The 25488-nt window shown below is 35.6% G+C and overlaps 1 protein-coding gene across 6 annotated transcripts; it reads left to right on the top strand.

Annotated features, from left to right (window-relative positions):
• The first annotated feature begins 2737 nt into the window (after positions 1-2737).
• LOC137731039 (protein TRANSPARENT TESTA 9-like) lies at positions 2738-17331 on the top strand. 6 transcript variants are annotated; one of them, XM_068470093.2, is made up of 22 exons: positions 2738-3012; positions 4612-4663; positions 4751-4827; positions 4908-5041; positions 5153-5249; positions 5388-5445; positions 5971-6079; positions 6212-6335; positions 6420-6615; positions 6702-7021; positions 7788-7876; positions 8055-8125; positions 9224-9340; positions 10342-10407; positions 11469-11606; positions 15042-15147; positions 15226-15297; positions 15402-15460; positions 15620-15779; positions 15910-16076; positions 16255-16293; positions 16391-17331. In XM_068470093.2, the coding sequence occupies exons 1-22, from the start codon at positions 2960-2962 to the stop codon at positions 16715-16717; spliced, it is 2631 nt and encodes an 876-aa protein (XP_068326194.2). In that variant the 5' UTR covers positions 2738-2959; the 3' UTR covers positions 16718-17331. The 6 variants fall into 6 exon arrangements, with proteins under 6 accessions (XP_068326194.2, XP_068326195.2, XP_068326196.2 ...); XM_068470094.2 differs by lacking the exon at positions 16255-16293; XM_068470095.2 differs by lacking the exon at positions 11469-11606.
• Positions 17332-25488: the final 8157 nt, after the last annotated feature.

The raw sequence follows: 25488 nt of genomic DNA on the forward strand, positions 1-25488 counted from the left end.
AAAGATTATACAACATAAGATTATGAGTTATAACATTCAAGCATGAGCTTTACACCATTCAGGGGAATAACCCAATGGGCAATCCGAAAATCATCGTAGCGGTGACTCTAAACTATGACCCCAAGTACGACTACTTCTATCTAGACCAGCATATTAAGCTAAGTACGTTATGTGGCATTATCTATCTAATGTAGATCTGAATGAGGCATCCATAGTATGATTGACTCTGGCACAATGTTCTTAATTAAAGGACCAAAGACCTGAGATGTGGCTTTTGATGCATCAGGATATTTGCAAATCTTTGTGGTAAGGTGGTTGATGGAGTTATTGAGTGTTTACCATCTGAAAAGGCATGGAAGTTTGCAGATGAAGAAGGTTAGAGAATCTTGGAAATTCAAAATTGTAGACAAAAGCCTAAGACAAAGAGTATTAAAGCTAGTTTAAGTACCCCTCCCCCACCTCCCCCCCCCCCCCCCCGGTGCGGGGAGAAACCCCAGGTACGTTCTTTATTTCGTTTTTGGGATTTTGAAAGCATGAAGAAGGAAGAGGAAATTTTTGGGTTTTATAGGCGAGTATGCGGAGAAGCTTTAGGGTTTTTAAGTTTCAAAACCAAGGCAATCTCGGGGCATACTTATCAATCACTGAGCTTTTTGAAAATTGAGGTGTTTTGGCCCGATTTTCACACTATCGAACTTGATATGAAGGTTGACGATTTGATTTTTGAAGTGAGTTAATCAACATGTGACGTTTTGATGTCTAAGTTGTCTAGGAAAATATGGTGCATGAACAACCGAATTTGGACACTCGCCGTTTGAACTCGACGGACAATACAAGTAATAAGTTTTTGTCAATCAAGGTAAGTTGGCATGTGTACTAGAATTGAGGCATTTATCGCAAGCTAGGAAGGCAGTTCAATAATATTTGCTTTGACAAAACCATATGGCTGGGTGTCTATGGCCAAGGATTTCAGAAGAGAAGGGGTAATGCTTAGGCCTGAAATATTGGATTTGGGCCATGAAAAGATGAGTCAAGTAGGAAGACTGTGACTCTTGACCCAATGGTGATCACTTGGGCTAGATGGTTTTCTCTGCCCAGAAAGGCATGATTTGACCGAGTCTTAGTGAAATTAGGATTACTAAGGGATCAGACTTAGACGTGGCTATGTCGAGTCCTAATTAATTGAAATTGTTAAGGATTGATGAGTTTTGATAAGATTCAAATTATCCAAGGAATCAAAACCTACAACTGTTTAGATAAAGATGAATTACGTGCATAAAGGGACTAGGTTCAAAATCCTAGTTCAAGTCAAAGAAGCCGAGACCAGATAGAGATTGAGTTTCAGTTAAAAAGAGGCTGAAGAGATAATGTCAACGATATCCATGTGGGTGCTGATGAGGCACATTCCTATTAACACTTAACCTCGACAAGCTCGATCGTCACAATATTCACCCTGATAAATAGAAGTGGCTATGTAACGTGAAAAACCTCTTCATCTCAACACATAAACTTAAGCACTCTACATGAAACCTCGCTATACTCGAAACCTTCTCACACTTGAAAAAAAAATACTAATTATCCTAACCCTTTGTCAATACACATTCAGTTTGGATTAACAGTACTGTGTTGACAATTGACACATTCAACTTTAATTAACATCATTGGAGCTGTAGAATCAGGTGATCAAGGAGCATTTTCAGTTTAGATTAACATCACTGCTTCTGTTTTGTTCAATTATTTATACAACTCTCAACCAGCAATAAGTCTTCGATTCATTTTGTCGAATAAGGTCACTTTATTAGCTTTCCAACGAAGCACTGTGTTCTACAAAAAGTTATTACCATGTGCACTTCAGGGTCGGCATTCAATGGTTGAACAAAATTCATAGTAAAGACACTCACCTCCTTTGAGTTTCGTCCATACAGCTTGATAATGATTCGACGCACTTACATTTTCACAAATATAGTCGAAGCTGCCGAAACTTGGTGTAGAAGATCCTGAACTTAGTAGTGAATTGAATAACCTTGTCTTCAGTTTTAGAAACCTAGGCCGACAATGTTACTTTCTTGGTCGTAGTTGCTCGGTGCAAAAGTCAGTACCGTGTTTGACACCATACCACCATATCTATTCTACTTGCCCGACCGAGCTCGGTTGCGAGTTGGCACACCCGCATTCACAAGGACGTAGTTAGCTTAGTAGTTGCTCGACCTACGTGCCACGTAAGTCTTATAATTTTTAGGGTCAACAATCCCTCTCTAATAATTAATTTTAACTATATAATAAATCTTTCATGTTAGTGATGAACAAGTCATTGTGTGCCTCACTAATAATTATTGAGAGTGTGTGTTAGCAATGGACAAAATGACTTTTTTACCCTTGAAAGTCTCTCATGCAGGCAGTGTTCTCAAAATTAGTCTAAGCAGTCGCCTAGGCGTTAGGCCCCTACTCATCGACCGACTAGCGCCTAACAGTTTTTAGAACCTTGTATACAGACAACGTATGATAAATATTACAAAATGTTAGATGAAAAATTTGAAAATCTAAAAGTACGTGAATGTAGAAGAATACAAATCACAAAATCCCCAAGTCCCAGCCCAAAATAAAGATTACAACCCGGCCGAACAAGGCCTGCCTGGAAAGAACCGAGCAAATGAACCAATGGGAAGGGCCTGAAAATTTTTAGACCCGGCCCAGAACCCGGCGACCCAGTATTGCCGCCAGCTCCGCAGGCATGCAAGGTGGCCTGCTTGCTTTTCTGGCAAAATTTCTGTTTCTTTCCTTCTCCTTCTCTGTCTCTCTCCCTCCCTCCCTCCTTTTCCGAAGCTGCTTTGCTCAACTCAATGCTCTATAAAACCCTTCCTTTTGTCTTCGATCTCCGAAATCCCTACCGCCATGAATTCCATCAGTGAGGGAGCTCTAATCTGATCAATTCCGAAGGGAAAAGCGAAGAAGAATTCAAATCATGTGGTTTTCGTTTTGGAAGTCCAGGGATCGCTTCTCCTTAGACGAGCTCAGGTTTTATTCATTTGAGCTCGGTTTATGGCTAATTTGAAAAAATTTATTTGTTATTTGGGCAATTTAGTTGGTGTTAATGGTTAATTAGGGTAATTACGGGTCTGCTGCGTGTTTGTTTTGATTAATTTGCTTGTATTGTGACTGAGAATTTTGAATTTTAGATTATAATTTGGATTATTAGAGTTAATATGGTGCAAAGTCGATTCCTTTTGTTTTGTTTTGTTTACTGTTCTGTTTGGTTTCTGAGAAAAATGGAGGGAAAATAGGGAAATAGAAAATTCTTAGTTTAGAATTTGTGTGGATAGAACCTTATATTACCAGTGTAAAATCGTTTTGGTTTATAGTTCAGTGAGTAGATTTTTAAGCGGTGATGTTCTTGGTTGAGGGAAACTTAGATACCAAATGTTTAAATTGAGAACGACGATCTGTTTCCAGCTCTACATTAGTGAAAGGAGTGTTATCTTCACACACACTTTGGAATTGAGGGATAGAAAAACATACCTTGATATGGGGGGTTTCAGTCAAGGTTGGAGATCATATTGTGTAGATGACGGGGATACTACACTTGCCTGAATGTTCTTTGGAAAACAAAGTTAAATTTTGGAACAGCAGGAAATTTTATGCCTCTGGGTCCTCTACTGGAGTTGTAAAGATAATGTGGCAAGCTAGTTAAATTCCAAGTCGTATAATATTCTACATTTCGTAAGTTCTAAAAAGCCACAATGAAGAATACGGCTTGCTCCACGACTAGCCTGGTGAGGTGAATCTTGATTTGGAAGGGGTTCATGACGATTTACGAGTGGCCTACAATTAACTTATGAGACCTTGAAATCAAATGCATAAAAAGTTGGAACTTAGTAAAGATTTAATCTTCTCATTTTGAAGTTTTACTTCTTCTAACTGTACGATGATTTTTGGTCAATGGCGTAGCGTCTCGATGATGAGGAGGGGTGCAGGCTCTCTCTATGTACACACACACACTAAGTATAGTTTCAGATGTTTACACGAATACTAAAGACGAGACCTCCTTAGGTTTTGCAATACATGACGTTGCCTTATAGTAATAACTTTTCTTATGCAGTAACTGGAGCCATCAGTGTACTCTTAAATGAGTATCTCAATGTTCCATGTTTGATCTATTTTGCCGAGAACCAAAGATCTCATTTAAGAATTCATTTGGTATAGTTATAGGTTTGAAACAAGCTACAGTTATGCCTGCCCTTGAAAAATTTGAATACGATTTAGTAGGATTATGCCCATAAGGGCCATAACTAAGTATTTGTTTTATACTTATTAACCTTTAGTTGTATTATCAAAGACTCTGTTTCATAATCTATAAGAATCCCTTTGTATGGTTTTGGTTCCTAATATCCTAAGATCTTATTTCTTTAGTCTTTCATCAAATAGATGCTTATTTTTATTTTTTCCCTTTGATGTGTTTCCAATCTTGATCCTCTGTTGATGCATAGTTTATTTCTGTGTCATTCAGAACCATTAGTCATCGGAGAACTATTGGTGTTTTGGGCCTTGATTTAAACGAATGTTATGTGATATTTTTGTGGTATATGTTTTTTTACATATATTTCGTTGATGAAGCAGGTATTTAACTGATCAGCTTATAAAACTTCAAACTGTGAATGAAGTAAACAAGGTAACTGGAGTCCATTTTCTTCCTCTTTCAGAATTCTCGTTTTTTGAATTGTTTTCCTCAATGTACCAACATCTAGTCTATTTCAAGGATTTCGTTGTTGAGGCGCTGAGATCCATTGCAGAGTTAATAACGTATGGAGACCAGCATGACTCTGCCTTTTTTGAGTAAGACTTCTCAATGCTTAGTGTTGCTGGATGTACATATCATACTGTTAACGTTTCATAATGTTCTGTCAATTTTGTAGATTTTTCATGGAGAAGCAAGTCATGGGAGAGTTTGTACGTATATTGAAGGTTAGCAGAACTGTGACTGTGTCACTTCAGTTGCTACAGACAATCAGCATTATGATCCAGAACCTAAAAAATGAACACGCTATATGTAAGTTGCTTTTGAAGAAGGAACCAGATAATTTTCAGTTTCTTTAGTTGCTCCAGTTGGTTATGGCATGCTGATGGATTTGGTGCCTTGACCAATCAACTTTCTTTGCAGACTACATGTTCAGTAATGAACATATGAACTACTTGATAACATATTCATTTGATTTCCAAAATGAAGAGCTACTGTCATACTATATATCCTTCTTAAGGTTTGTTTTTGGTCTCTTTGTTGTCCTTATATAATAACTTACTGCGTACCACTATCCTTACAACTGATCTTCAAACAGTACCTTTTATGACATGTTTGGTTGGTTATGTTGTTTGATTCCACTGTATGGTCCGTGAAGAGCAATAAGTGGGAAGCTAGACAGGAATACAATTTCTCTGCTTGTAAAAACTCAAAATGTAAGTAATGATTTTTTCTTTTTATTGTGTTTTTAGCACTAACTCGTCTTTCAAATGAAATTCACTTTATTTTAATTGTTTATTTATTTATATGAAGCAGGGCTTTGTTATTCATTATTACGAAGATACCTAATGACTTGAATGCACGATTCCTAATTCATTATTACCCAATATACCTAATGACTTGCCTATCAACCATATAAAGGTTTTCATTGTCTGACGTTACAAGTAACTGTAGGTAGTGAACTTCATTGCACATGATGAAAAACTATGCATTAAAATTGGATAGATCCTTTCGAGTAGCCTCAAGTTTTACAAAAAAAATACATTCATGTACAAGAGAGATGCAGTATCAGGAATTGAAGATTATTTACCCTTCATGCTCAAATTTTCATATTGCTTGCTTGTTGGCCACGGCCCATGACTTACAAAGTTTGTACGTAAAGTTTACATCCATTAGTTAATCTCTTTATTTTCTAATTTCATAAATGATAGCCATGCATGCATCTCTTTTTGTGCATCTAGGATGAAGTGGTTTCATTTCCACTCTATGATGAGGCAATACATTTTGCCTCTCATGAGGAGAGCATGGTCCGCACCGCCATACGGGCTTTGACGCTTAATGTTTATCATGGTGAGTTTCAGTTATTCCATCTCAAGCTTAGTAAGCTTCATTTCCCCCCTGCCCTCTCTCTCCCTCTCTCAGATCTAAAATTTGTTGTTTGCAACTTATTTTGATACATGAAAGTTTGATGTGATTTTTCAGTTGGAGATGAAAGTGTCAACAGATATGTCACCAGTGCCCCTCATGCAGATTATTTTTCAAACCTGGTTAAATTTTTCCGAAGGCAGTGCATCAATCTAAATGCATTGGTTTCTGACTCTACAAAGTAAGAGTCCTAGGTATATTCTGATTTTACTTTAGCAGAATACAATTATTTTCTCTAAAAAGTTTCATTGGAATGTTGAAACAGAAACCCAGGTGCAGAGTCTGCAGACACAACCACATTAATTTCTACTGCTGTTGATGAGATCGAGGACAATCTCTACTATTTTAGCGATGTTATTTCTGCAGGAATTCCTGATGTTGGGTGGTTAATTACAGATAACATCTTGCAGCTTTTGATATTCCCACTGCTTCTTCCTTCGCTTACCATAAAAGCTGTCGAAGTATGGATACATACCCATTTTGTTTCTTCTACAATTATAAAAATGCGACGTGCTCTTATTTAACCTTTGGTGGCTTGTAAATCCAGGGAATACAAATTGGTGCTGCCACGTCTTTGTACTTAGTTTGTTGCATCCTGCGCATAGTGAAAATCAAGGATTTGGCAAATACCATTTCTACTGCTCTTTTCTGTCCGTTAGATGCTTTCTCTCCAGAGTCTGGAGCTAAACCAAATGGCCATACATCTTTTTATGGTTTTGCACATGAAAGTCAACCGCCAGGCAGTAATACCAAGGAAGGTGTTGGAATCTTAAGAGTTGATGTGCCAAACGAGTCAAGCTCTCCCCATATTCACCCAGTGGATGTTACAAGAGAAAATGATTATTGTGATTCTCATTTGTCTTTGAGGTAACATAATAACATTGATTACAGCTAGTGGTGGATCCAGGATTTGAACCTTGGGGGGTTCCATTGTTAAATATATGTTTTTTATATAAGAACAGTGCACAAAGCGTGCAAAAAATTTTTAGTTTATTCACTAAGGCATTTTACTGAACATTTTGCGAGCTTCTTGTTGTCAGCCAAACCATGTTGTGCCTATGCTGAAGCAATCTAATGAGTGACAATGTTATTATTCTTTTGGTTTACTAATTTTGTTGAGAGATAGAGGCTGGTCAAGAGCTCTTGGTTCTTGACTCTCAATTATAGTTAGAACTTAGAACAAGGCTCTGTTCTTGTTGATAATTGTCCGAGGAAATCAACCCTTTGACTCTTTAGATCATCTATGGCTTCTTGCACATGTAATTCTGTAAAACAATCTCAGTAACATCACTCAATGAATTGGCCTAATCCTAGATCTTTTGGGTCTGCTACATGTAGGGCTGGGTTCGGTTTGAAATGGTTCGGTTTTTTGCCAAAACCCATGTAGCCTACATGCATACTTATTCATAGATTATTGGGATCTTCTCATGAATTTTATGTGACCGTTCATCCAACCTAGAGCTGTGTGATATCCTTTTTATACGCTTCTACTAGACTACCAGTGCCATTCTTGGGTTTCATATTTGAGCTTCTATGAGTAATGAGCAGAATTGCATTTTATGGCTAACTTTTTCACTTGTTTCCCTTGTACTGTCTTGTTTATTGTTCATCATGATGCTAATCATCTGTGTAGGGAGGCTTTGATTTATTATATTATGAGTGGGGATGATATACAAGTTGCTGGTTCGTTAAGTGTACTGGCTACTTTACTGCAGACAAAAGGTTATATTGCTTATATACAGATTTCATAGCAACTACGTTTTATCACTTTCTTACCAAAATGTACTTCTGTCAAATTAACACAACTGCTTCTTGTCACCGTTTCTTACTAAAATCTACGCCTTTCACATTCACACAAATGTTTCTTCTAACTGTTTCTTACCAAACATATACTTTGTAGAATTGGATGAATCAATGCTAGATGCTCTTGGAATTCTTCCTCAACGCAAACAGCATAAGAAACTCCTGCTGGTATGCCTTTGTAAAGTTACTTTGTGAGACTTTTCTGCTTTAAGATATAAGTAAAATTCCTAGGACCAAGAGAGTTACTAGAATGTTTGGTATCTCGGTCTCTTGATGACGTAGATGACATATTTAAGGAAAAGCAGATGTTTAGTGGGGGTTAGGTGACTGCTAATGGAGAGGGATTATTGTATGTAACTTGGTAGACCCATTAGTAGCATCATTCAAGTCAGCTTGATAATGTAGATAAGGAAATTTTTGAAAATCAAGACAGATTTCAATTTGGAATTTGAAACACCAAGTCAAACTTTACAAAAACCACAAATGTAGAACCAAACTGGCCACTTTGGTTTTGAATGGTTGGCTTCAGCAGTTGATTTGGTTTTCGTTACTATAATCCCAAAAGATAAAAAGGAGAGTTAGGTAGAACCCAATTAATGTCCCCAGATTACAATATGACTTGCTTGAGGTATCGGAAATTTTGTGCAGCCATGCTTATTGTGCGTGTTCTTTTTCTTTCCTTTTGCTTTGTACAGACTTCTTTTGCGACTAAGCTCCATTTGGCCACCTTCTTTATTAAGCAATGATTTTATTTTTGTTGTCCATAGATGCGACAGCACTGTCCCATTTCCAACCAAGGAATTCAAACAAGAATCCTAGATCTCATTATTCCTCTAGTTTTTTGAAATTAGGTCACTATCGAGGAGTAATTAATTTCCTCTTTTCAATTTACAATTCTTTTCATTTATGTTCCTACTAACTCACAAGAGTTGTAACCATGGGAAAAAAAATGATAGCTTGAAATGGATGTCCAAATGATTTGTATAATTGAGTGTATATAAAATTCACCAGATGGATTGGGTTAGCTGCATGTGTTGCTTTCTGAATTACTTGATATTGGCCTGAGTTTTTACCACCACTTTTTTAAAACTGCCCTGCCTCAATGTTTGGTTATTCTTCTGGGTCTCTTAATCTATGTATTCTCTTTTTGAGGTTTTGATGCTTTTACTTAAATCTAACTATCTAAATTATATGAATGAAAATGCTACTGTATTGATTAGTATGCAATAATTGCAATTTAATGCATTGCTTGTTTTATTATTGCAGCAAGCTTTGGTTGGTGAAGTCTCAGGAGAAGAGCAACTTTTTTCTTCAGAACGTAGCTCATCGAAAGATGGTACTGAATGTGGTAGTGAGCTTGATAGTTGTCTACAAAAGCTTAAGGTAGTCATGGTCTCTCTCTCCCTGTTTCTCGTGGGAACAAATGGAAAGTTTTAGACAACTCGGCCAACTGGGCCTAAATCACATCTTCCTTGTTTAATAAACTTTTAAGTTTTTGTTTTATTTCTGAGGAGAAAAGAAACCTTTTTTATTCGAACTCAGGTGCAAGGTGGTGGATACACTGCCCTTGCCAATTGGGCTGATTCACATCTTCCTTGTTTAGTAAGTTTTGTGTTATTTTTGAGGAAAAAAGAAACCCTTTTGTTTTCGTTATTAGTTTTTTGTTAGGAAGAGGGAAAATACAGTTTTTGGGGGGCGGCGCGGGGGGGTGTGGGTGGTTTGTGGGTGTGGTGGGGTGGGAAGCAAGGCGAAGAAGGTGGTGTGAGGGAAGGGAGGAGGGAAAAATAAAGGCGAAAGAATGAAGCCAAAACTTTTATCTTTTCAGTTTTTAATTTTCTGTAACACACCATATGTATTTCTTCCCCCACCCTTCATCTGTCCTTTTCTCGTATATTTCCTCTCTATATACAACAAAAAAAAAGTTTCAATACTAGTGATTTCGTCAGTGACTCAGTTGTATGTAAGTACAAGAATGTGTGTTCAATTGTTTCCAATTGTTCAGTGCAGTTTAAAGAACTTAGGTTTCAAGTTTTATTTGTAAAATAAAATTTTGTGCACTGTCATCAGCAGAGGTTTTACAAGTTCAAAAAGTGATGTTTTAGTTGTACGATATAGTTTATAAAGCTTAAGTTGCCTAGTTTTATGTAAAGGGTTCCAAAATTTCAAGGTGGGTAAATAAATTAATAACTGCGTTAATCATTATTTTGTAACACAGCTTTAAATTGTTATGGTTATTCATCAAGTTCGCAGCTTATAAAAGTTCTATGATTTCCAGTTCTAGAATGTTTCCTTTGTGGTTATTTGTTTGTTTACATTGTGAGTTGTTGCCTATCATGATAATTCCTTCATTGGTTGGTTCACTTTATCTTTTTTATAATCTACAGGAGCAGTTTGGACTGTTGTGTTCTTCTCTGGAAGTGAGGACTAGCCCTCGAGTACATAGATTTCAGGTAATTGGGGTAAAAAATTTGAATTTAATCGAATGTTGAATCTTCAGAACAGTTTCTGTCAAATGGTTGGCCTCGTTGAATCTTTTTGGTTAAAAAATAGGCCCAGTTAAAGTTAACTTTGGTGAACTAAATAAGATGAAGCACCAAAAATCCCTCAGTGCAAGCCAACGATGATTTTTAGACCATTTATAATTACTCTCACTCCTCTGTGACTTGTGGCAGTTTACATCTTTTAGAACTTTTAGGAAACTAACCTCAGGCAAGGATTTTTTATTTGAGTTTTACTTCCATTTCTTTTGGTTTGTTTTGCAACTTAATTCGCTATATTATAGTCTTGTGTTCTTTAACCATTGATAGGAGATTCTTTTAAGGTTATTAACACGTAGGCATAGTTACAAGGTAGAATAATAGTTAGTTGTCACCCTAATGACGAATGCTTTTGAGAAACAGTAGTCAACTGTCAAAATTATAAATGATCACAAGATTTTCCGAGTCTGCTGCTGGATCCTCCCAACTTTTCTTGAATTCCACAGGCATTAGTGATGTCGGAGAGGTCTACATGTGAGATATAGAGTTCAATCACTGCCTCCAATAGCTTAAGCTGTTAGGATTTGAGCCAACTACTACTATATATTCTAACACTTCATATCATGTGAAGGTCTATCTATACTACTAGAGAGTTAAAGATACTAAATTCGACATTGTGAGGCTGTATCTGCAGAGATTTAAACTCATGATTTCTTGTTTTGAAATTATATTAAATTGTTCTGGTTTAAAGTTATGATTTCTTACTTAGAGGTTACTTTAACTTTTTCTTGTTAACCACTGTTCCCACAAGTTTAGATGCTTGGATGTGAGCCAGCTGTTGTGTGCATAATTTCATTCCTTCTCTTTAATCCCTAAATTTATACAATAAATGTATATATTTGTGGATGCATTTATACAATAAGTGGCACACACAGATCTCCATTTTCCCCTTGTATTATTCAATTGAAATTGCAGTCTACTTTTACCTGTTTTGAAACTTGTAACCTCATTTTATTTCTGGGTGTGCTACCTAGGTTCTTGATGCATTGGTCAGTCTTTTTTGCCGTTCAAATATATCTGCACAGACATTATGGGATGGTGGTTGGCTTTTGCGCCAGTTACTTCCTTATAGCGAGTCAGAGTTTAATAGCCATCATCTCAAGGTGCTGAATGTAAGTTTTCATTTCTTATGATAGAAAATGATATAAGAACAACATTTTATCTTCTTTACTAAGTTTCATTTTGTATGACAGAATGATCTTCTTTTCTTCGTTTCCCAAAAGAGTAAAATATATAATTAGTCCCTGAACTTGGAGCCTAGTTTAGGATTGGTCCTTGAACTTAAACTCCGTTAATTTTAGCCCTTGAATTTGATAAAACGTGCAGAACTGGTCCTTTTAATTAACACTGGTAACAATTCCATCTAAAATCACCATGTGACATGCTCAAGCTTCGTTATAGGGTATTTGGGCTATCTTTAAGAAGAAAAGAGAACAATAGAGAGAGAACAAATTAGCGAGCTGTTATATTATCTTTCTTAATGGATTACAATAAGACAGAGTATCTGATTGAACTATTGTCTTTGATTTCTTGGTATGGTATCAAATGGTGTTGGTTCTTGATCTAAAATGGAAAGAGCCCAACCTCAGTATGGAGAGGGGTTTGGAGGAGGTGCAACATGAACCACGAATTACCCAGCACTCCCCTTGTAAGTGCGGCATGGAAAATGTCAGAAAAAAGAAACGGAAACCTCAAATCTGGAATCAAGAGTCTAATGGGAAAGGTTCCTTTTTCTTTGATTACCGCATGGGAATAGATGTGTGAGCGGATTTTAAGGTGGGAGATGACTCCCAAGCTTTGACCTGCAAGTCCTCCTCCGGACCCGAGCTAGGGCCACTTCTCTGGTCACCGGGCAACCCAATCCAATCCAAATGCACCCTGAATAATGTGCAAATTTTGAGCTGTGACCCGTTCTTTACCACATGGGACTCAACGGTGGAGATCTCACTTACAGCTCCACCACTCCACCTTGTGAAGCTCATGTGTGTCACATGGTGATTTTAGACGGAGTTGTTTATGATGTCAATCAAAAGAACTAGTTTTGCACGTTTTATGAAATTCAAGGATCAAAATTTAACGTTTTTTAGTTCATGGACCAATTCTAACCTAGGCTCCAAGTTCAAGACTAATTATAGATATTCCTCTTTCCCAAATTGTTTTAGCTTTTTGATGGTAATAATTAGTAGCTGCCTCTTAAGCTGTTGCGCCGGTGGCAGTTATGTAGGTCCACAAAGGGCCAGCCGTGTATTATGTGTTTGGTGCTTCTGTTGGTATATTTTTTGGTTGATTCAATCTTGAGTAGAAGTCCTTGGTGAGATGAATTTAAGTACTAGGACATTTTTACTCATTAGTCTTCACAGTTACACATGTTATAATTCTGACTTTCATATTGTTCTTTGATGTATTTGGCAATAGACTAAACTGAGCAAAATAGAGAATGAGAAACACACAAGATTTATACTTGTTCGACAGAACTTTTGCCTATGTCCAGTTATGGTTTTTTTGGGTAGAGAAACCACCTCTTCTTTGATTAATAGTAGCGTATACAATAATTTTGCAAACCTTAGAACTAATCTCTCTCCTCTCTCTCGGCTGTCTGTTTTCTCTGTGTTTTCAGCCTTGCCGCACCTTATATATAGATATAAGGTGTCTATAATCTGATTAAGTTTCCTATTCTATATGGGATAGGAAAGTACACTTTCTTTCCTGTTCCAATTAGGCTTCTAGGATTCCGAATCTAAATTGTTCAAGAAAACTTAATTCTTTCGTAGTCCTTTTAGGATAAGAATCCGTGCACCTTAGCTTTCCTAATACAATCCTAAACGAAATAGGACACTAATATCAATGCCTATTCCTAACAACACGTAGTTTGAATTGGGCTTAACATAACCATCTAGTGATGCCTTTGTTGTGGTACAAATCTTTTCTTATCATGTTCCTACATTGGTTTTTCTATTGTTGTGCAATACTTGTGAAGGTTATAAAAGTTTTGTTGTGACTATCACATTTAAGAATGGGAAAAGCAAGACAAACTTGGGAAATCGAAAACAAGTAATCAAGATAAACAAAGAATTTACGTGGTTTGGCTATGGTGCCTATGTCCACGAGGCAGCAACAACAAACTTCTACTATATTAATAATGAGTATAACGAATAATTGTGCCAAGCCTCTAGGATTACTTGATGAGAAACCTGAAAGAACAAGATCAAGAAATACCTCTTATCTCTTTTCGTTTATCTCACAGACACTTTACCCTTACAATATTCTCTCACTCTTAACTCCTTAAGTGGTATACAACTTATTGTAGTGCTCCACTTCAAAACTAGTGCAGTAGCCCCTGTATATAGGCATAGTATAGGTCATCTTCAATAAGGATTACTAATCATAATTGGAATCTAGTTATGAATCCTTCTCCAATTGAGAAACCAACTCAAACTGGGAAAACCACTCCAATTGGGAAAACAACTTAATCCGGCTATAATGTTCAATAGACTTAAGACAACTCATGGGCTGGAAAAACCCAACAATCTTCCACTCCAGGGAAGGTATACCAAAGTAGGATTGCTCGTCTTGATCAAACTCCGGTTGATCGAACTCATAACCAGCCCCCAAATCCTCTTAACCAAACTCCCATTGATCAAATATCTCATAACCAGGTGTTGAGAATGAGTCATCAAGATAAACAAGACAAACTCAGAAAATCGAAAACAAGTCATCAAGATAAACAACACCAACAATTTACGTGGTTCGGCAATGCATATCAAGGGGCAACAACAAACTTTCATTGTATCAACAATGAGTACAACAAATAATCTTGCCAAGCCTCTAGGATTAAGACTTGACGAAAAACCTAAAAGAACAACAAATACGCTCTTATCTCTTTTCTTTTTTCTCGCACACAGTTTTGTGCAATAGCCCCTTTATATAGACATGAGAAAGGTATTTTTCAATTAGGATTACTAATCCTTATTGGAATCTAGTTATGAATTCTTTTCCAATTGAGAAACCAACTCCAATTGGGAAAACCACTACAATTGGGAAAATAGCTTAATCCTCTAAGACTATAACTCCTAATCGACTTGGGACAACTCATCGTGGGCTGGAAATACCCAACAAGCTTATCCTGGTAGGACTTAATTGCTTTAATGGAATTGGGATGCTTTGGTCTCTTGTTTGTGTTTTTGTAATATCTGTCAGGCCTTGTAGGTTTAGGAGGCGCCAATAAAGGGTTGACATTTGTTTCTTGAAATTTTCAAATTTATTGATCTAACTTTTCGTCGTTTTAGATTATGTAGGAGAATGCTTCTCCCACTATGGAAATTTGACCTGGAATAGGATGTCAATCATAGACAAATTATTTTCACATCTCTCGTTCCATCCATGGAGGATAGATGTAGACTTCCACATAAATAGAACAACAATGCATAGACCCAAGTCCTGAGAAGAAAAAAATCTCCTATTCTTGTTCAATCCAAGTAGAATCCATGTAAAATTTCTTGGATGTAATAGACATGACCATGTTTACTTATACTGTTTTTCTTACACAGGATTCATATAAGAACTGTACCAGTGCTCTTCTCAAGGAGACTAGAGGAGTCTGGCCAGATCTTCTTGTAACAGTCCTTTGTGATGAATGGAAACTCTGCAAGAGAGGTAATTCATGTCATGTTTTGTAATGACTAATGAATTGGTTGTTTGAATGTTAACTGATGTTCTTTCGGAAATCTGTAGCAATAGAGGCCTCCTCCCCTCGGAAAGAGCCCAAGTGTATTCTGTTGTCATCTCAGAGGTTCTTGTCTGAAGGTAGAACTGAAGACCTGTTGTGGATTTTTGAATTGAAGGACTTTGAAACCTTCAAGGTTGTTTTGAGTAGGCTTTCAGTTAACGCGTCTGTTTTTTTCTGATAGATGGTATCACAAGTGATTCATCGTTTGCTGCTGGTGAAAGGATGTGTGAGTTGGTCAAGGTTTGTGTTGGGAGTTGATACTCTATTACAATTCTTAAATAAAGAAATAGAAAAAATAAATTATAGAGTTATATAACAAATACATTAAACACATCATACATTCGTATTTTGTGGTGGTACCTGAAATGTTGTTCTGGTTCTAACCTTATCATACTTCAGGTGTTTGTACTCCTACATCAACTTCAAATTTTCTCACTTGGTAGAACTTTTCCTGAGAAACCTCCTATTAACCCTCCTGCTGATGTTTTTGAAAATTGCCGTGCACGAAGCGCTGGCCTAGATGCTGCAGGTCCAAAGCTTGGCACTGAGCTAACGCTTGGTGAGTTCTCTATCCTGTATATTTTTATACCTATATAAATATGTATCTTTCTAACTTTTAGCACAACTTCATACAATTATTTTATTTCTAGAACTTGTATTTCTTGATTAATTCTTGTTGCCATATGCAGTTGATGCTGTGCCTTGTAGAATTGCGTTTGAGAGGGGTAAAGAACGTTATTTTTCCTTTCTAGCAATCTCTTTGGGTACATCTGGGTGGGTTGTTTTAGCTGAAGAATTACCCCTAAAGGAGCCTTATGGAGTTGTTCGTATGGTTGCACCTTTGGCTGGTTCCAGTGTAAGTTGCGGCTTTAGTGCTTTCCATGTCCTTTTTTCTACTTTGGTTTAACAAATTTGTGAATCATTTATAGCATCAGTACTTCCTTTAGATTCTATTCCTATTTTATGTAATAGTTTTTATTAAATGTATGCCATCTTCAATATGTATATTACTCCTAAGCCACTCCTCTTTACAGTTCATATTGGTAAGCAGTACCCGATTCTTTCTGTTGAAGGTTTGTAATTATGATTTCGTTTACTTTTACATTTCAAACTTTTCGAGGATGCTGTTGTTTCACATTTATCTAATGTCTTCTTTGTTATTTCCTTCAGCCAAAACCTGATGATAAGCATTCAAGATGGTTACACTTGCGAATCCGTCCATCCACTTTACCGTTTGTGGAGCCTGCCAAATATGGTGCCTACGGGAAATCGAAGACAAAAGCCTTGGTTGATGGAAGATGGACCCTAGCATTCAGGGACGAAGAATCTTGCAACACTGCTTTGTCTATGGTTTTGGAGGAGATAAACCTACAAAGCAATGAGGTAGAGAGAAGATTAAAACCTGTACTTGACCTCAAAAGCTTAGTAGAATCTTCAAACTCTGCTCAAGGTCCTCGAACTTCCTCTTTTCATTCAACACTTTCTAATTCTTTTTAGGCCTCGAACTTGCTTTAGTTTCCCAATAATAGGTCGCTAACTCGCTCTAAGATCCTTTTTCAAACCTCCATCCTGAGTCAAATAGATAAGTAAATACACATCCGGTTGCATTGATTTCGCGTGTTGGTAGTAAGGGGGTTGAAGACCAAGAAGTGAGTTATTCGCGGGGTGGGAACATATTATTTTCTTAGTCACCCTTTGTATATTGTTGAAACAACCTTAGGTATATACCGTGAAATGTAGATTAGTACCCTCATTTTTGTACCATTCTTTGTATATTAGCTTTCCTTGTCCTGATTTTCAAATTTACGAGTTTTTTCCCCTCGTTCTTTAGCAGATCTGACCCTAGGTTTTTACTTCCATAATTAGCTGTCCCGGTAACAACATTGTACAAATGAGGTGATTCCAGAGCAAGGCTTTTTGTGTATCTGTTTTCGTATGAGATTCAAGATCTTGTGTGCTTGTGTACGCACGTTTACGTACAATTCTCTTAAGCCGGTTCAAGTTGTAAAATTTGCAGATTTTAACGATAGAACTCCGTCTCTCAGGTGATTGAAAATAATCCGACGCTTTAAAGTTCATGTCTTCTTCCAATAATTTGTTTTGTGATCTTATACGAGCATCTCTAATCACTATCAACCTCATTCACCAAATAGTTATCAATCACCTTAACACCGCTCGAGGCTTGAGAGTTGAGCCCAAAACAAGAAAACACTGAACACCGAAGTTTAAGACTTTTCTTTTTTCTCTAAAGTTTTAACTTTATTTTTTATTTTTTGGATGAATGATATGATAGTATTAACTTTAAAAACTACCAAGCCTACGTGGTGCGTAGGCCGAATAGCTAATGAGCTAGCTACATCATTCGGTTGAAAGTGAGGTGTGCAAACTCGAAGACCGAGCTCAATCAGTAAGTGAATGAATATGGTGGTGGTGTCAAACGCAATGGTTACTTTTCTATCTTGCGATTGCGGCCAAGAAAGAATCTGTCTTGGCTTATGGGTTCTAGAGCCTTAAGACAAGGCTCTTCACCATGAAGTTCATAAATACTCAAAGGAGATTAGTATCTTGATCATAAATGTGGTTTGGCCGTTGGAATGTTGACTCTGAAATATATTTGTAAATAGCCAATCATAAAATAGGTTCGGCTTTCAATATGCCGAACAACGTAACTTGGTAACACTTGACTTCACTAAAAAAGCTAATGAAGTGACATCTTCCAACAAGGACTCAAAGAACCCTTGTTGATGGAGACTTGGATGGGTAATCGATTGAACTTAGAGTAGTGCTATCTAATACAAAATGTAAGATGCTCGACGTTTGCTTGACTCTACAGCTTAAGCGCTGTTAAGTAGAAACTCTAAGATGTCGGTTGTCAACCACAGTGTTAACCAATACAAACTGTAAGATGTGCTTGATGAAATTAGGAAAGTTAGGGTTTTTCTCAAAGATGAGAGGGTTTCACGTAGAGCGAGAAATTGCACAGCACATATTTGTGTGTTGTGTTGAGTTGAAGAGGCTTTGAATGTTGCAAACCCTCTTCTATTTATATGAGTGATTTTAACAGGAGAAGAAGTAAAGTCCGCTCGAATTGTATTTCCTCAGCACTTGCTGGCCCAAAATATCAGATAAACCTGATTCGGCGACTCCCACTAGACATAGGACTTTGAACCTAGTCCTTTCTTTGTAATTAATTCATTCCTTATTCTAATCAAATTTGCACCCAGATCCTTAAAATATTACGACTCTTAATAATGATGTCTTGATCTTCGAAGACTCCTAATTGAATCAAGATTCAGCCGAATTTAATCTTGATCCTCAAAGAATCCAACATTGACTCGAATTTGGTAAACCCACCTTGGGTTGGGCTTCCATCCCAAAAGATTTGGGAATTAAGAGTTTATCCAACTCTAAGCCAAGCTCATAATCATACTCGGCCCAAATCTATTATTTTGGGTCCAAAGCTAGTTACTAAGATTTTTACAATGCAATGACAATGAAATTGCAGTGAGCTACCCACTCCTAAATAGTGAACTAATCAGAAATACATAGCGTCATTGTTATTTATGTGCGTTGAATCTGAAACCTCATCCAAATGGAGGCAAAAACCATTTAGATCAAAATTGGTTGGTCGTTAGACCATGTCCAACGCATAGGGCCTAAAGCCTATACTTTAGGCCATAAATTTTTATGATTTAGACCTAAAATAGTTTTAATTGTCTCATTCTCTTTTGCCATTGGCATTGCCATCAATGAGAAATTTTTCTAAGTGTATTCGATTAAGTACTCTACATGTTATAAAATAAGTGGAGAGATACGAAAAAATATATCATTTTCTCATTTTTCTAAGTGTATTCGAGTAGCTACTCTACATGTTATAAAATAAGTGGAGAGATACGAAAAAATATATCATTTTCTCCATTATATTATGACATGTGGTGTGTCATTTGAATACACAAGACTTGGAAAAATTTCTCAATCATAATAGCTAGGTAACCTTGTTGACGGATGATCATTTGCCCCTTTTCTTTTGATGTACCCGCTAAGACAAATCTATTGAAGAATGCAGTACAAGTTTAATGCATAATTAACCACATTTTTGCTTTCAAACAATTAATCCATCGAAAACCGCTTTTGGAAACAATTATTGAGCAAAAGTGCGCGGGTCCTTGATGGTGAAGAACGGCCTACCATGGAGGAAAATGGGGCTCGTCATCATTAGTAAACCCAACTAGTGATTAGATACATGCTTCTTTAGAAATTCTAGTAATCATTTCGACACTTTTATGGAAACGGTGAAAGGTACATTGGCAAATAGCAAGAAGAATGTGACACTTGCAAAGCATTAAAATTGAATCAATTAATTAAACCATTTGTACCATTCATCGTTGAGATATATGATCTATAGCCTAGTAATACGATTAGTAAATGTAATAGACGTAACATTACTCAAAGTAAGCGATCTTCTACTATTGGAAGAAATTCTGAATTCTCATTTTACCTTTTGGATGTTAAAAAAAAAAAAAAATTAAGTGAATATCAACGTAATAAAAAATAGAATTAATAAATATGATACACATAACATTACTCAAATTGAATAAAGGTAATGACAATGTTTTGTTTTGTTTTGTTGTGGTGACTTCCTCCCCAACTTAGTAAAGGGTCATTATGCATTTTTGGCAATACTCTATAATGTTTCCTATTATTTTATTTATTTGGGCTGAAAATGTAGTCAATTTGTTTGTTGGTACAAACCCTAACCCTCGTAGGCTTTTCTCCCTTATTTTGTTCCACTAAATTGTACGGGCCTTATGAGTGAGTGTTATTTATTTATTTTTCAAAAGGAAAATTAATAAAAATGATTTGAAAACTTGGAGTTTTAATGATAACGATAAAATAAAGGATAAAATAAATAGTACTAGTATTGATTTTTTAGTGTAAAAATATGATTTTTTGTTAAAGTAAACAATACCGAGAACTTTTTGTTAAAGTTCAATTTTTTTTTTCGGTAACAAGAGTGAGTGTTATTATCATCCACTAATTGTATGGAAGAATATATGTTCATCATTCCCCTATAATAGACCACTCTTTTTTGCTTAATTGAGACAACTTTACTAAAGAAGGGCAAGCATTCATAATTTCATAACTTCACAAAGATGAAAGCTATGATCATATATGTTCAATCGTACGCAGACAGACCCCACGTCTCCGCCGTTCGATACAATCATACGGTTTGGTATTATGAACCCTTTTAGGTCAAAGTAATCATCTTATCTTATCTTATATGTATATAGAATGCCAAAGGAAAAACGCACAGTGAAAAACAGTGCACATGAGGACGAAAACTTTGGTGTCATCGGCTTCAACAAAAATAATTGGATGAAAATACCCCTCGGCCAAAAAAATTTCAAAGCATGAAATATGACTGCATAAAATAATTCAAGGGTAATTTGGTAAATTTATTTTTAAATAATTTTGTCATAACCAGGATGAACAGTGCACATGCAGCCAAAATTTTGGGGTCACGCATGGTTGGACCAAAATGCCCCTTAGCCACGAAAAATACAACAGCAAAATTGAATGTAGAAAGGGTAATTTGGTAATTAGGCTATCATAAAATATAATATAAATATAAGTGAGAAGAGAGAAAAGAATAAAAAAATGAAAGGGAAGAGAGAAAAGAATAAACAAATGACAAAAACATTTAAAATGTATAAATCACAGGTAGCGCGCTGTGATTAAAAAAATGCATTTTGCACGCGATTGTTTATTAAATATTATTTCTCAATTTTTAATTAAGAGGTGCATAGTGTCGGTTATAAAAAAAGTTTCTCGCACACGTATAATAATATGATTCAATTAGTTGTCAAATGATCATTTTTTACTTTATAAAAAAAGTCTTTCGCACGTAAATAATAATGTGATTAAATTAATTGTCAAATGATTTTTTTTAACAAATAATATTATTTATACTAAGGGGGAGGGAGTGCGCTTAGCCTCACAATGGACTAACAATAATATAATTCAATCAATTGTTTATTAAATATTATTTTCTCTATTCCTAATGTAAATTTTATACAAACTGATTTTATTATGTTAATTCAGCGATTTTAATTGGTTTATAACGGGTTTTTTCTAGCATGATCGAAAATTATTCATTTACTTCAAATATTTAATTTTCCTTTTGTCAATTTATATATATAAATACATTTAAAACGTGTAAGTCGCACATGGCACGCTGTGATTCAAAAAATGCCTTCTGCACTTGCATGAGTGCTTGCGTGAAGGTTAGTAATATACTATTGCAAAGGAAAAAGTAAAAAAATTGAAGCATAAAGTGCAATTGGCTTGTAGTGGAGACCAATCTTTGTTGTTTTGTGAAAAAGAAGAAGAAGAAGAAATTGAATGAATATGTATGAATGATTACTCATTTTTTTCATGGCATAATGATCGAGATATTAAGGGTTGGTTTGACATAGCTGAAATTATTATAAAAGCAGTTTTTTAACAAGTTGGGGTTAAAATTGTGTTTGGTATATAAAAAATAGGGAAAATTTGAAATAGGTCCAGTATTATAGGCCACCTTTTGAAATATGTTCAATTTTTAGTGACTTTTGACTTTTGACTTTTGAAATAGGTCCAATTTTTAGTTATTTTTTGTCAAAATCATGGGTCCAAAACAGTAGAAAGCAAAAACAACTCTATCTCTACTTCTACAAACAACGCTTTTTCCCCAGCACAATCCCAAACTAACCCTAAGAGGCATTGATTGTGGTCACAAGAATGCACATAATTACAAGGAAAAAGCTTACCGTTGGTTCCATTATGATTGATAATTGGTGGAGTTAGTCTGGAGTTCATCTAACTCTTGTATGCAAGTTATTTTGGCTGATTTGATGGCTTCTTTTCCTTGCTCCTCTAGGAAGGATTTAGTGCAATGGTTACCTATGGCTTATGGAAATTTTACTACTGCCTCTGCTTGGGATCAACTTCGACCTTCGGGTCCTAAGGTGGCCTGCTCTAGTTTGGTTTGGCCCGGTTGTAATCCTAGAGCTAGCTTCATTTGTGGCTAGCTATTAAGCGCAAATCATCTACGCTTGGTTGGAATAAAGCTTTTGCTCTTCATGTCAATCCTTCTTGTTTTTTCTGTGGGAGTGGGTTTGGATCCCATGCCCATCTTTTTTTTTGAGTGCCCTTTTAGTATGCAGTTTTGACGCTCCATTTTGCTTGCTTGTGACATGCTTTGGTTGAATCGTACATGACCCTTGTTCTTAGATTGTGCTAAATTATATCTCACCACTGTGAGGCTTTGCTCTCTGGTGGCAAAGCCTACTGTTGAGAATCTAAATATTCTTCATAAATGGAACTTGGACCATGTTAGATGATTGTTGTTGGTTTCTCTTGCACTTACGATGGTTGTAGGTGTTTTGTTTGCTCTCTGAGCTGCTCTTTTTCCCCTGTTGGCTTGTTGTATTGGCCTTAGTCCCTTCTTCCTTTTCTAAGATAGTCGTTATTCATAAAAAATAAAAATTTGAAGGAAAAAGAAAGTGGTGAATTTCATTATTAGTTAAAGTTTTTTTCTTCAATTCACAGCACTCTAGGTTCAATAAATTTTATTTATTAGTATTTACAACCAATATTTGTTATAAGAAGTAAATATCTACTGGTTTGAAGAGCTCTGGTTCAAAATTCTTCATCTAGTGATATTTGAAAATTCTATTGGTATATGTAACAATAGATATTACTGAATCATAAGAATTGTTATTCTTCAGTTCTGGTTAGAATTGTTAAAAAGTAATTTCTATTTAGTAATACGTATTGGGCTTTACTCTTTTTTATTTTTTGGTTTAATTTAAAATAATAATATCGCTTGTAAAAATAGAAAGAACCAAGGCGATATAACTTGTCAATATCAAATGTCATAAATAAATTGATCTACCTATTGGTCCTTTTGATTCTTAATAATGTGAATAGTCTGTGTTTTAGTTCTTCATTGCAAAATATTACGGACAACCAATACAGTTGGGCAAACATTAAAATTAGAGTGATTTTTGTTTTAAAGAATGATCTTTAATGGAAGGCTCAGAAGCTAAACGTTCAAATCGTTAAAATACATAGCAAAAATTGGACCTACAAGAGGATCCGATCCCTAGCTCAACTCCACTTATGAGGAAGTTAATAGAATTTTGATGCTTTTAGCTGCTGTGGTCAGTAATTGATTTTTGCTCACTTTAAAAGCTGAAAGATAATAAAAATATTAATTATTTAGAAAAGGTCATATTTAGCAAAAGAAAAGTTTGGTGGTGACTGGTGAGTGGAAGTGGAACTCACCTCCCAAGGCTAGGAAATCTTCCACTTTTGATAATATTTGATAATATAGTTTAACTTAATCTTTTTTCCAACCAAATATTGAAATTGTTGATGTCTCGAAAAGTAATCATTGCTTGGGCACTCTTTTCCCTTCCTTTTCCGTTATAGATTCTTTGTAATTAATTTAGTATTACGATGATGTGATGATGAACAAGATATAGTAATTAATTTTATCTTGCAAAGGAGAGCAATAGTAGTTAGTAGTATTATAAAAGTGTGAAGTTTGTTAATCTCCATTTAAAGTTGTAATTGGGGGAGTAAGCAAAGTAAGCTAAGTAAATTTATAGTAATTAAATATATATATATATTTTTATAATATCACAAGAATCAAATCTCTATTTTTTTTGTATTTTTGGTGAACGAATCAAATTTCTGTTAGAACATGGCAAGGAATTGAACTGCGGATTCGATAGACTAGGCTAGATATGATACATAAGATAACATTTTGTAAAGGAAAGATTTGCAATATATATATATTTATTTAAGGACTGCACTCCCTCAAAAGCCACATGACTGCTCCAGTGTGGGGAGCCCGATGGACAGTGGAGGCCCGAGCACCAGGTCTGTGAGGAATTGCCAGCTCGCGAGCCCGAAATGGATCTGACGCAAGGCTGACGTCATCTAGGCGTCAGCCCAAGTTTTTATTTTTTTTCTGTTAGGCGCGTCACCTGACATAGTTTCAGCGCCTGGAGCCCGCGGCGCAGTTTCAAAAAATTACTGTTGGGAAGCCACGTGGCTTCCCATGGTCCATTGGATCTTAACAGCTATATAATACCTTCCGATTTGCAATGGTAAAAAAAATAAAAAAATATTATTTAATATTAACCGTTGGATTTGAGATCAACGGTTGATATTATTCTTCTTTACAAATTTAAAAAAAAATAGATAAAATAGTTTTAAAATTTAGAACTGTTACCGTTGTGCCACGTGGCACAATCTGGAGTGTTGGAATTCATTTTTTTTTTTAAATCCAAAGGCAGAGATTAATTAGTTGAATAAAAAAATTTTAAAAATTGTAAAAAATGAATAAAAATCAGGAAAAAAATTTGAAATTTTTTTAAAAAAATTGTTTTTACTTTTCTATAAATACCTTCTCATTATTATCTACCTTACACCACAATTTCATATTTTCTCAACTACTTTCAACCACATTCCTATCTTTCTCTCAAAGTTTCAATCCAATTTTTTTTCAACAAAATGACTACTGATGCAGGTACGAATTGGACGCTTCTTGAAGATATTGCGTTGTGTACTAGTTGGGTTGAAGTTACTCATAATTCGCTTACGGATCATGAGATGCAGTTACGAGAAATGTGGAGTCTTATTCATACCAATTATATTAAGAAAATGGGTGGGAAAAGAACCAAAGAATCGATGCCCAGTCGTTGGAAATTACTTAGCCAATCGTTTAGTACGTGGAGAGACGCCTTGGCACAAGCCAGTAATAATATTCGAAGTGGGGAAAATTACGCGGATCATATAACAATATATTATTTATTTGTTTGTACTATACCTAAATTTACATTATAATTATTTTTTTTGTATTATTTATTTGTTACCTACTTTCATTATAATTATTTGTTTGTATTATTTATTTGTTACCTACTTTCATTATAATTATTTCTTATCCCGCATTGTGTAGCAACTTCAAGCACAAGCTTGGTATGGTGCCAAAACCAAAACCAAAAATAAATCATTCAATCGGTGGGAATGTTGGAATATAGTCAAAGATTGTCAGTTGTGCATGTCGGTCCAGAAGTTTTCATGAATAGCACCCCTCTACACTCTACACTTGATCAAAAAAAAAAAACACACCAAAAAAAAAAAAAAAAAAAAAAAAAAAACACACTAAATGAACTTAAGTATCTTAAAATTCCCACTGGTGCTCTATCAAATCAATT

This window comes from Pyrus communis, chromosome 16 (assembly GCF_041283825.1).
Source record: "Pyrus communis isolate YQ-2024b chromosome 16, ASM4128382v1, whole genome shotgun sequence".
Taxonomy (NCBI): domain Eukaryota; kingdom Viridiplantae; phylum Streptophyta; class Magnoliopsida; order Rosales; family Rosaceae; genus Pyrus; species Pyrus communis.

Bases quoted from the DNA above. Each gene is read 5' to 3' on its own strand.
- LOC137731039 (XM_088687575.1), top strand. From the start codon at position 2,960: ATGTGGTTTTCGTTTTGGAAGTCCAGGGATCGCTTCTCCTTAGACGAG. The intron at 9,341-10,341 runs GTAGTCATGGTC...TATAATCTACAG, and splicing joins GTTGTCTACAAAAGCTTAAG to GAGCAGTTTGGACTGTTGTG. The intron at 16,294-16,390 runs GTTTGTAATTAT...TATTTCCTTCAG, and splicing joins CCCGATTCTTTCTGTTGAAG to CCAAAACCTGATGATAAGCA.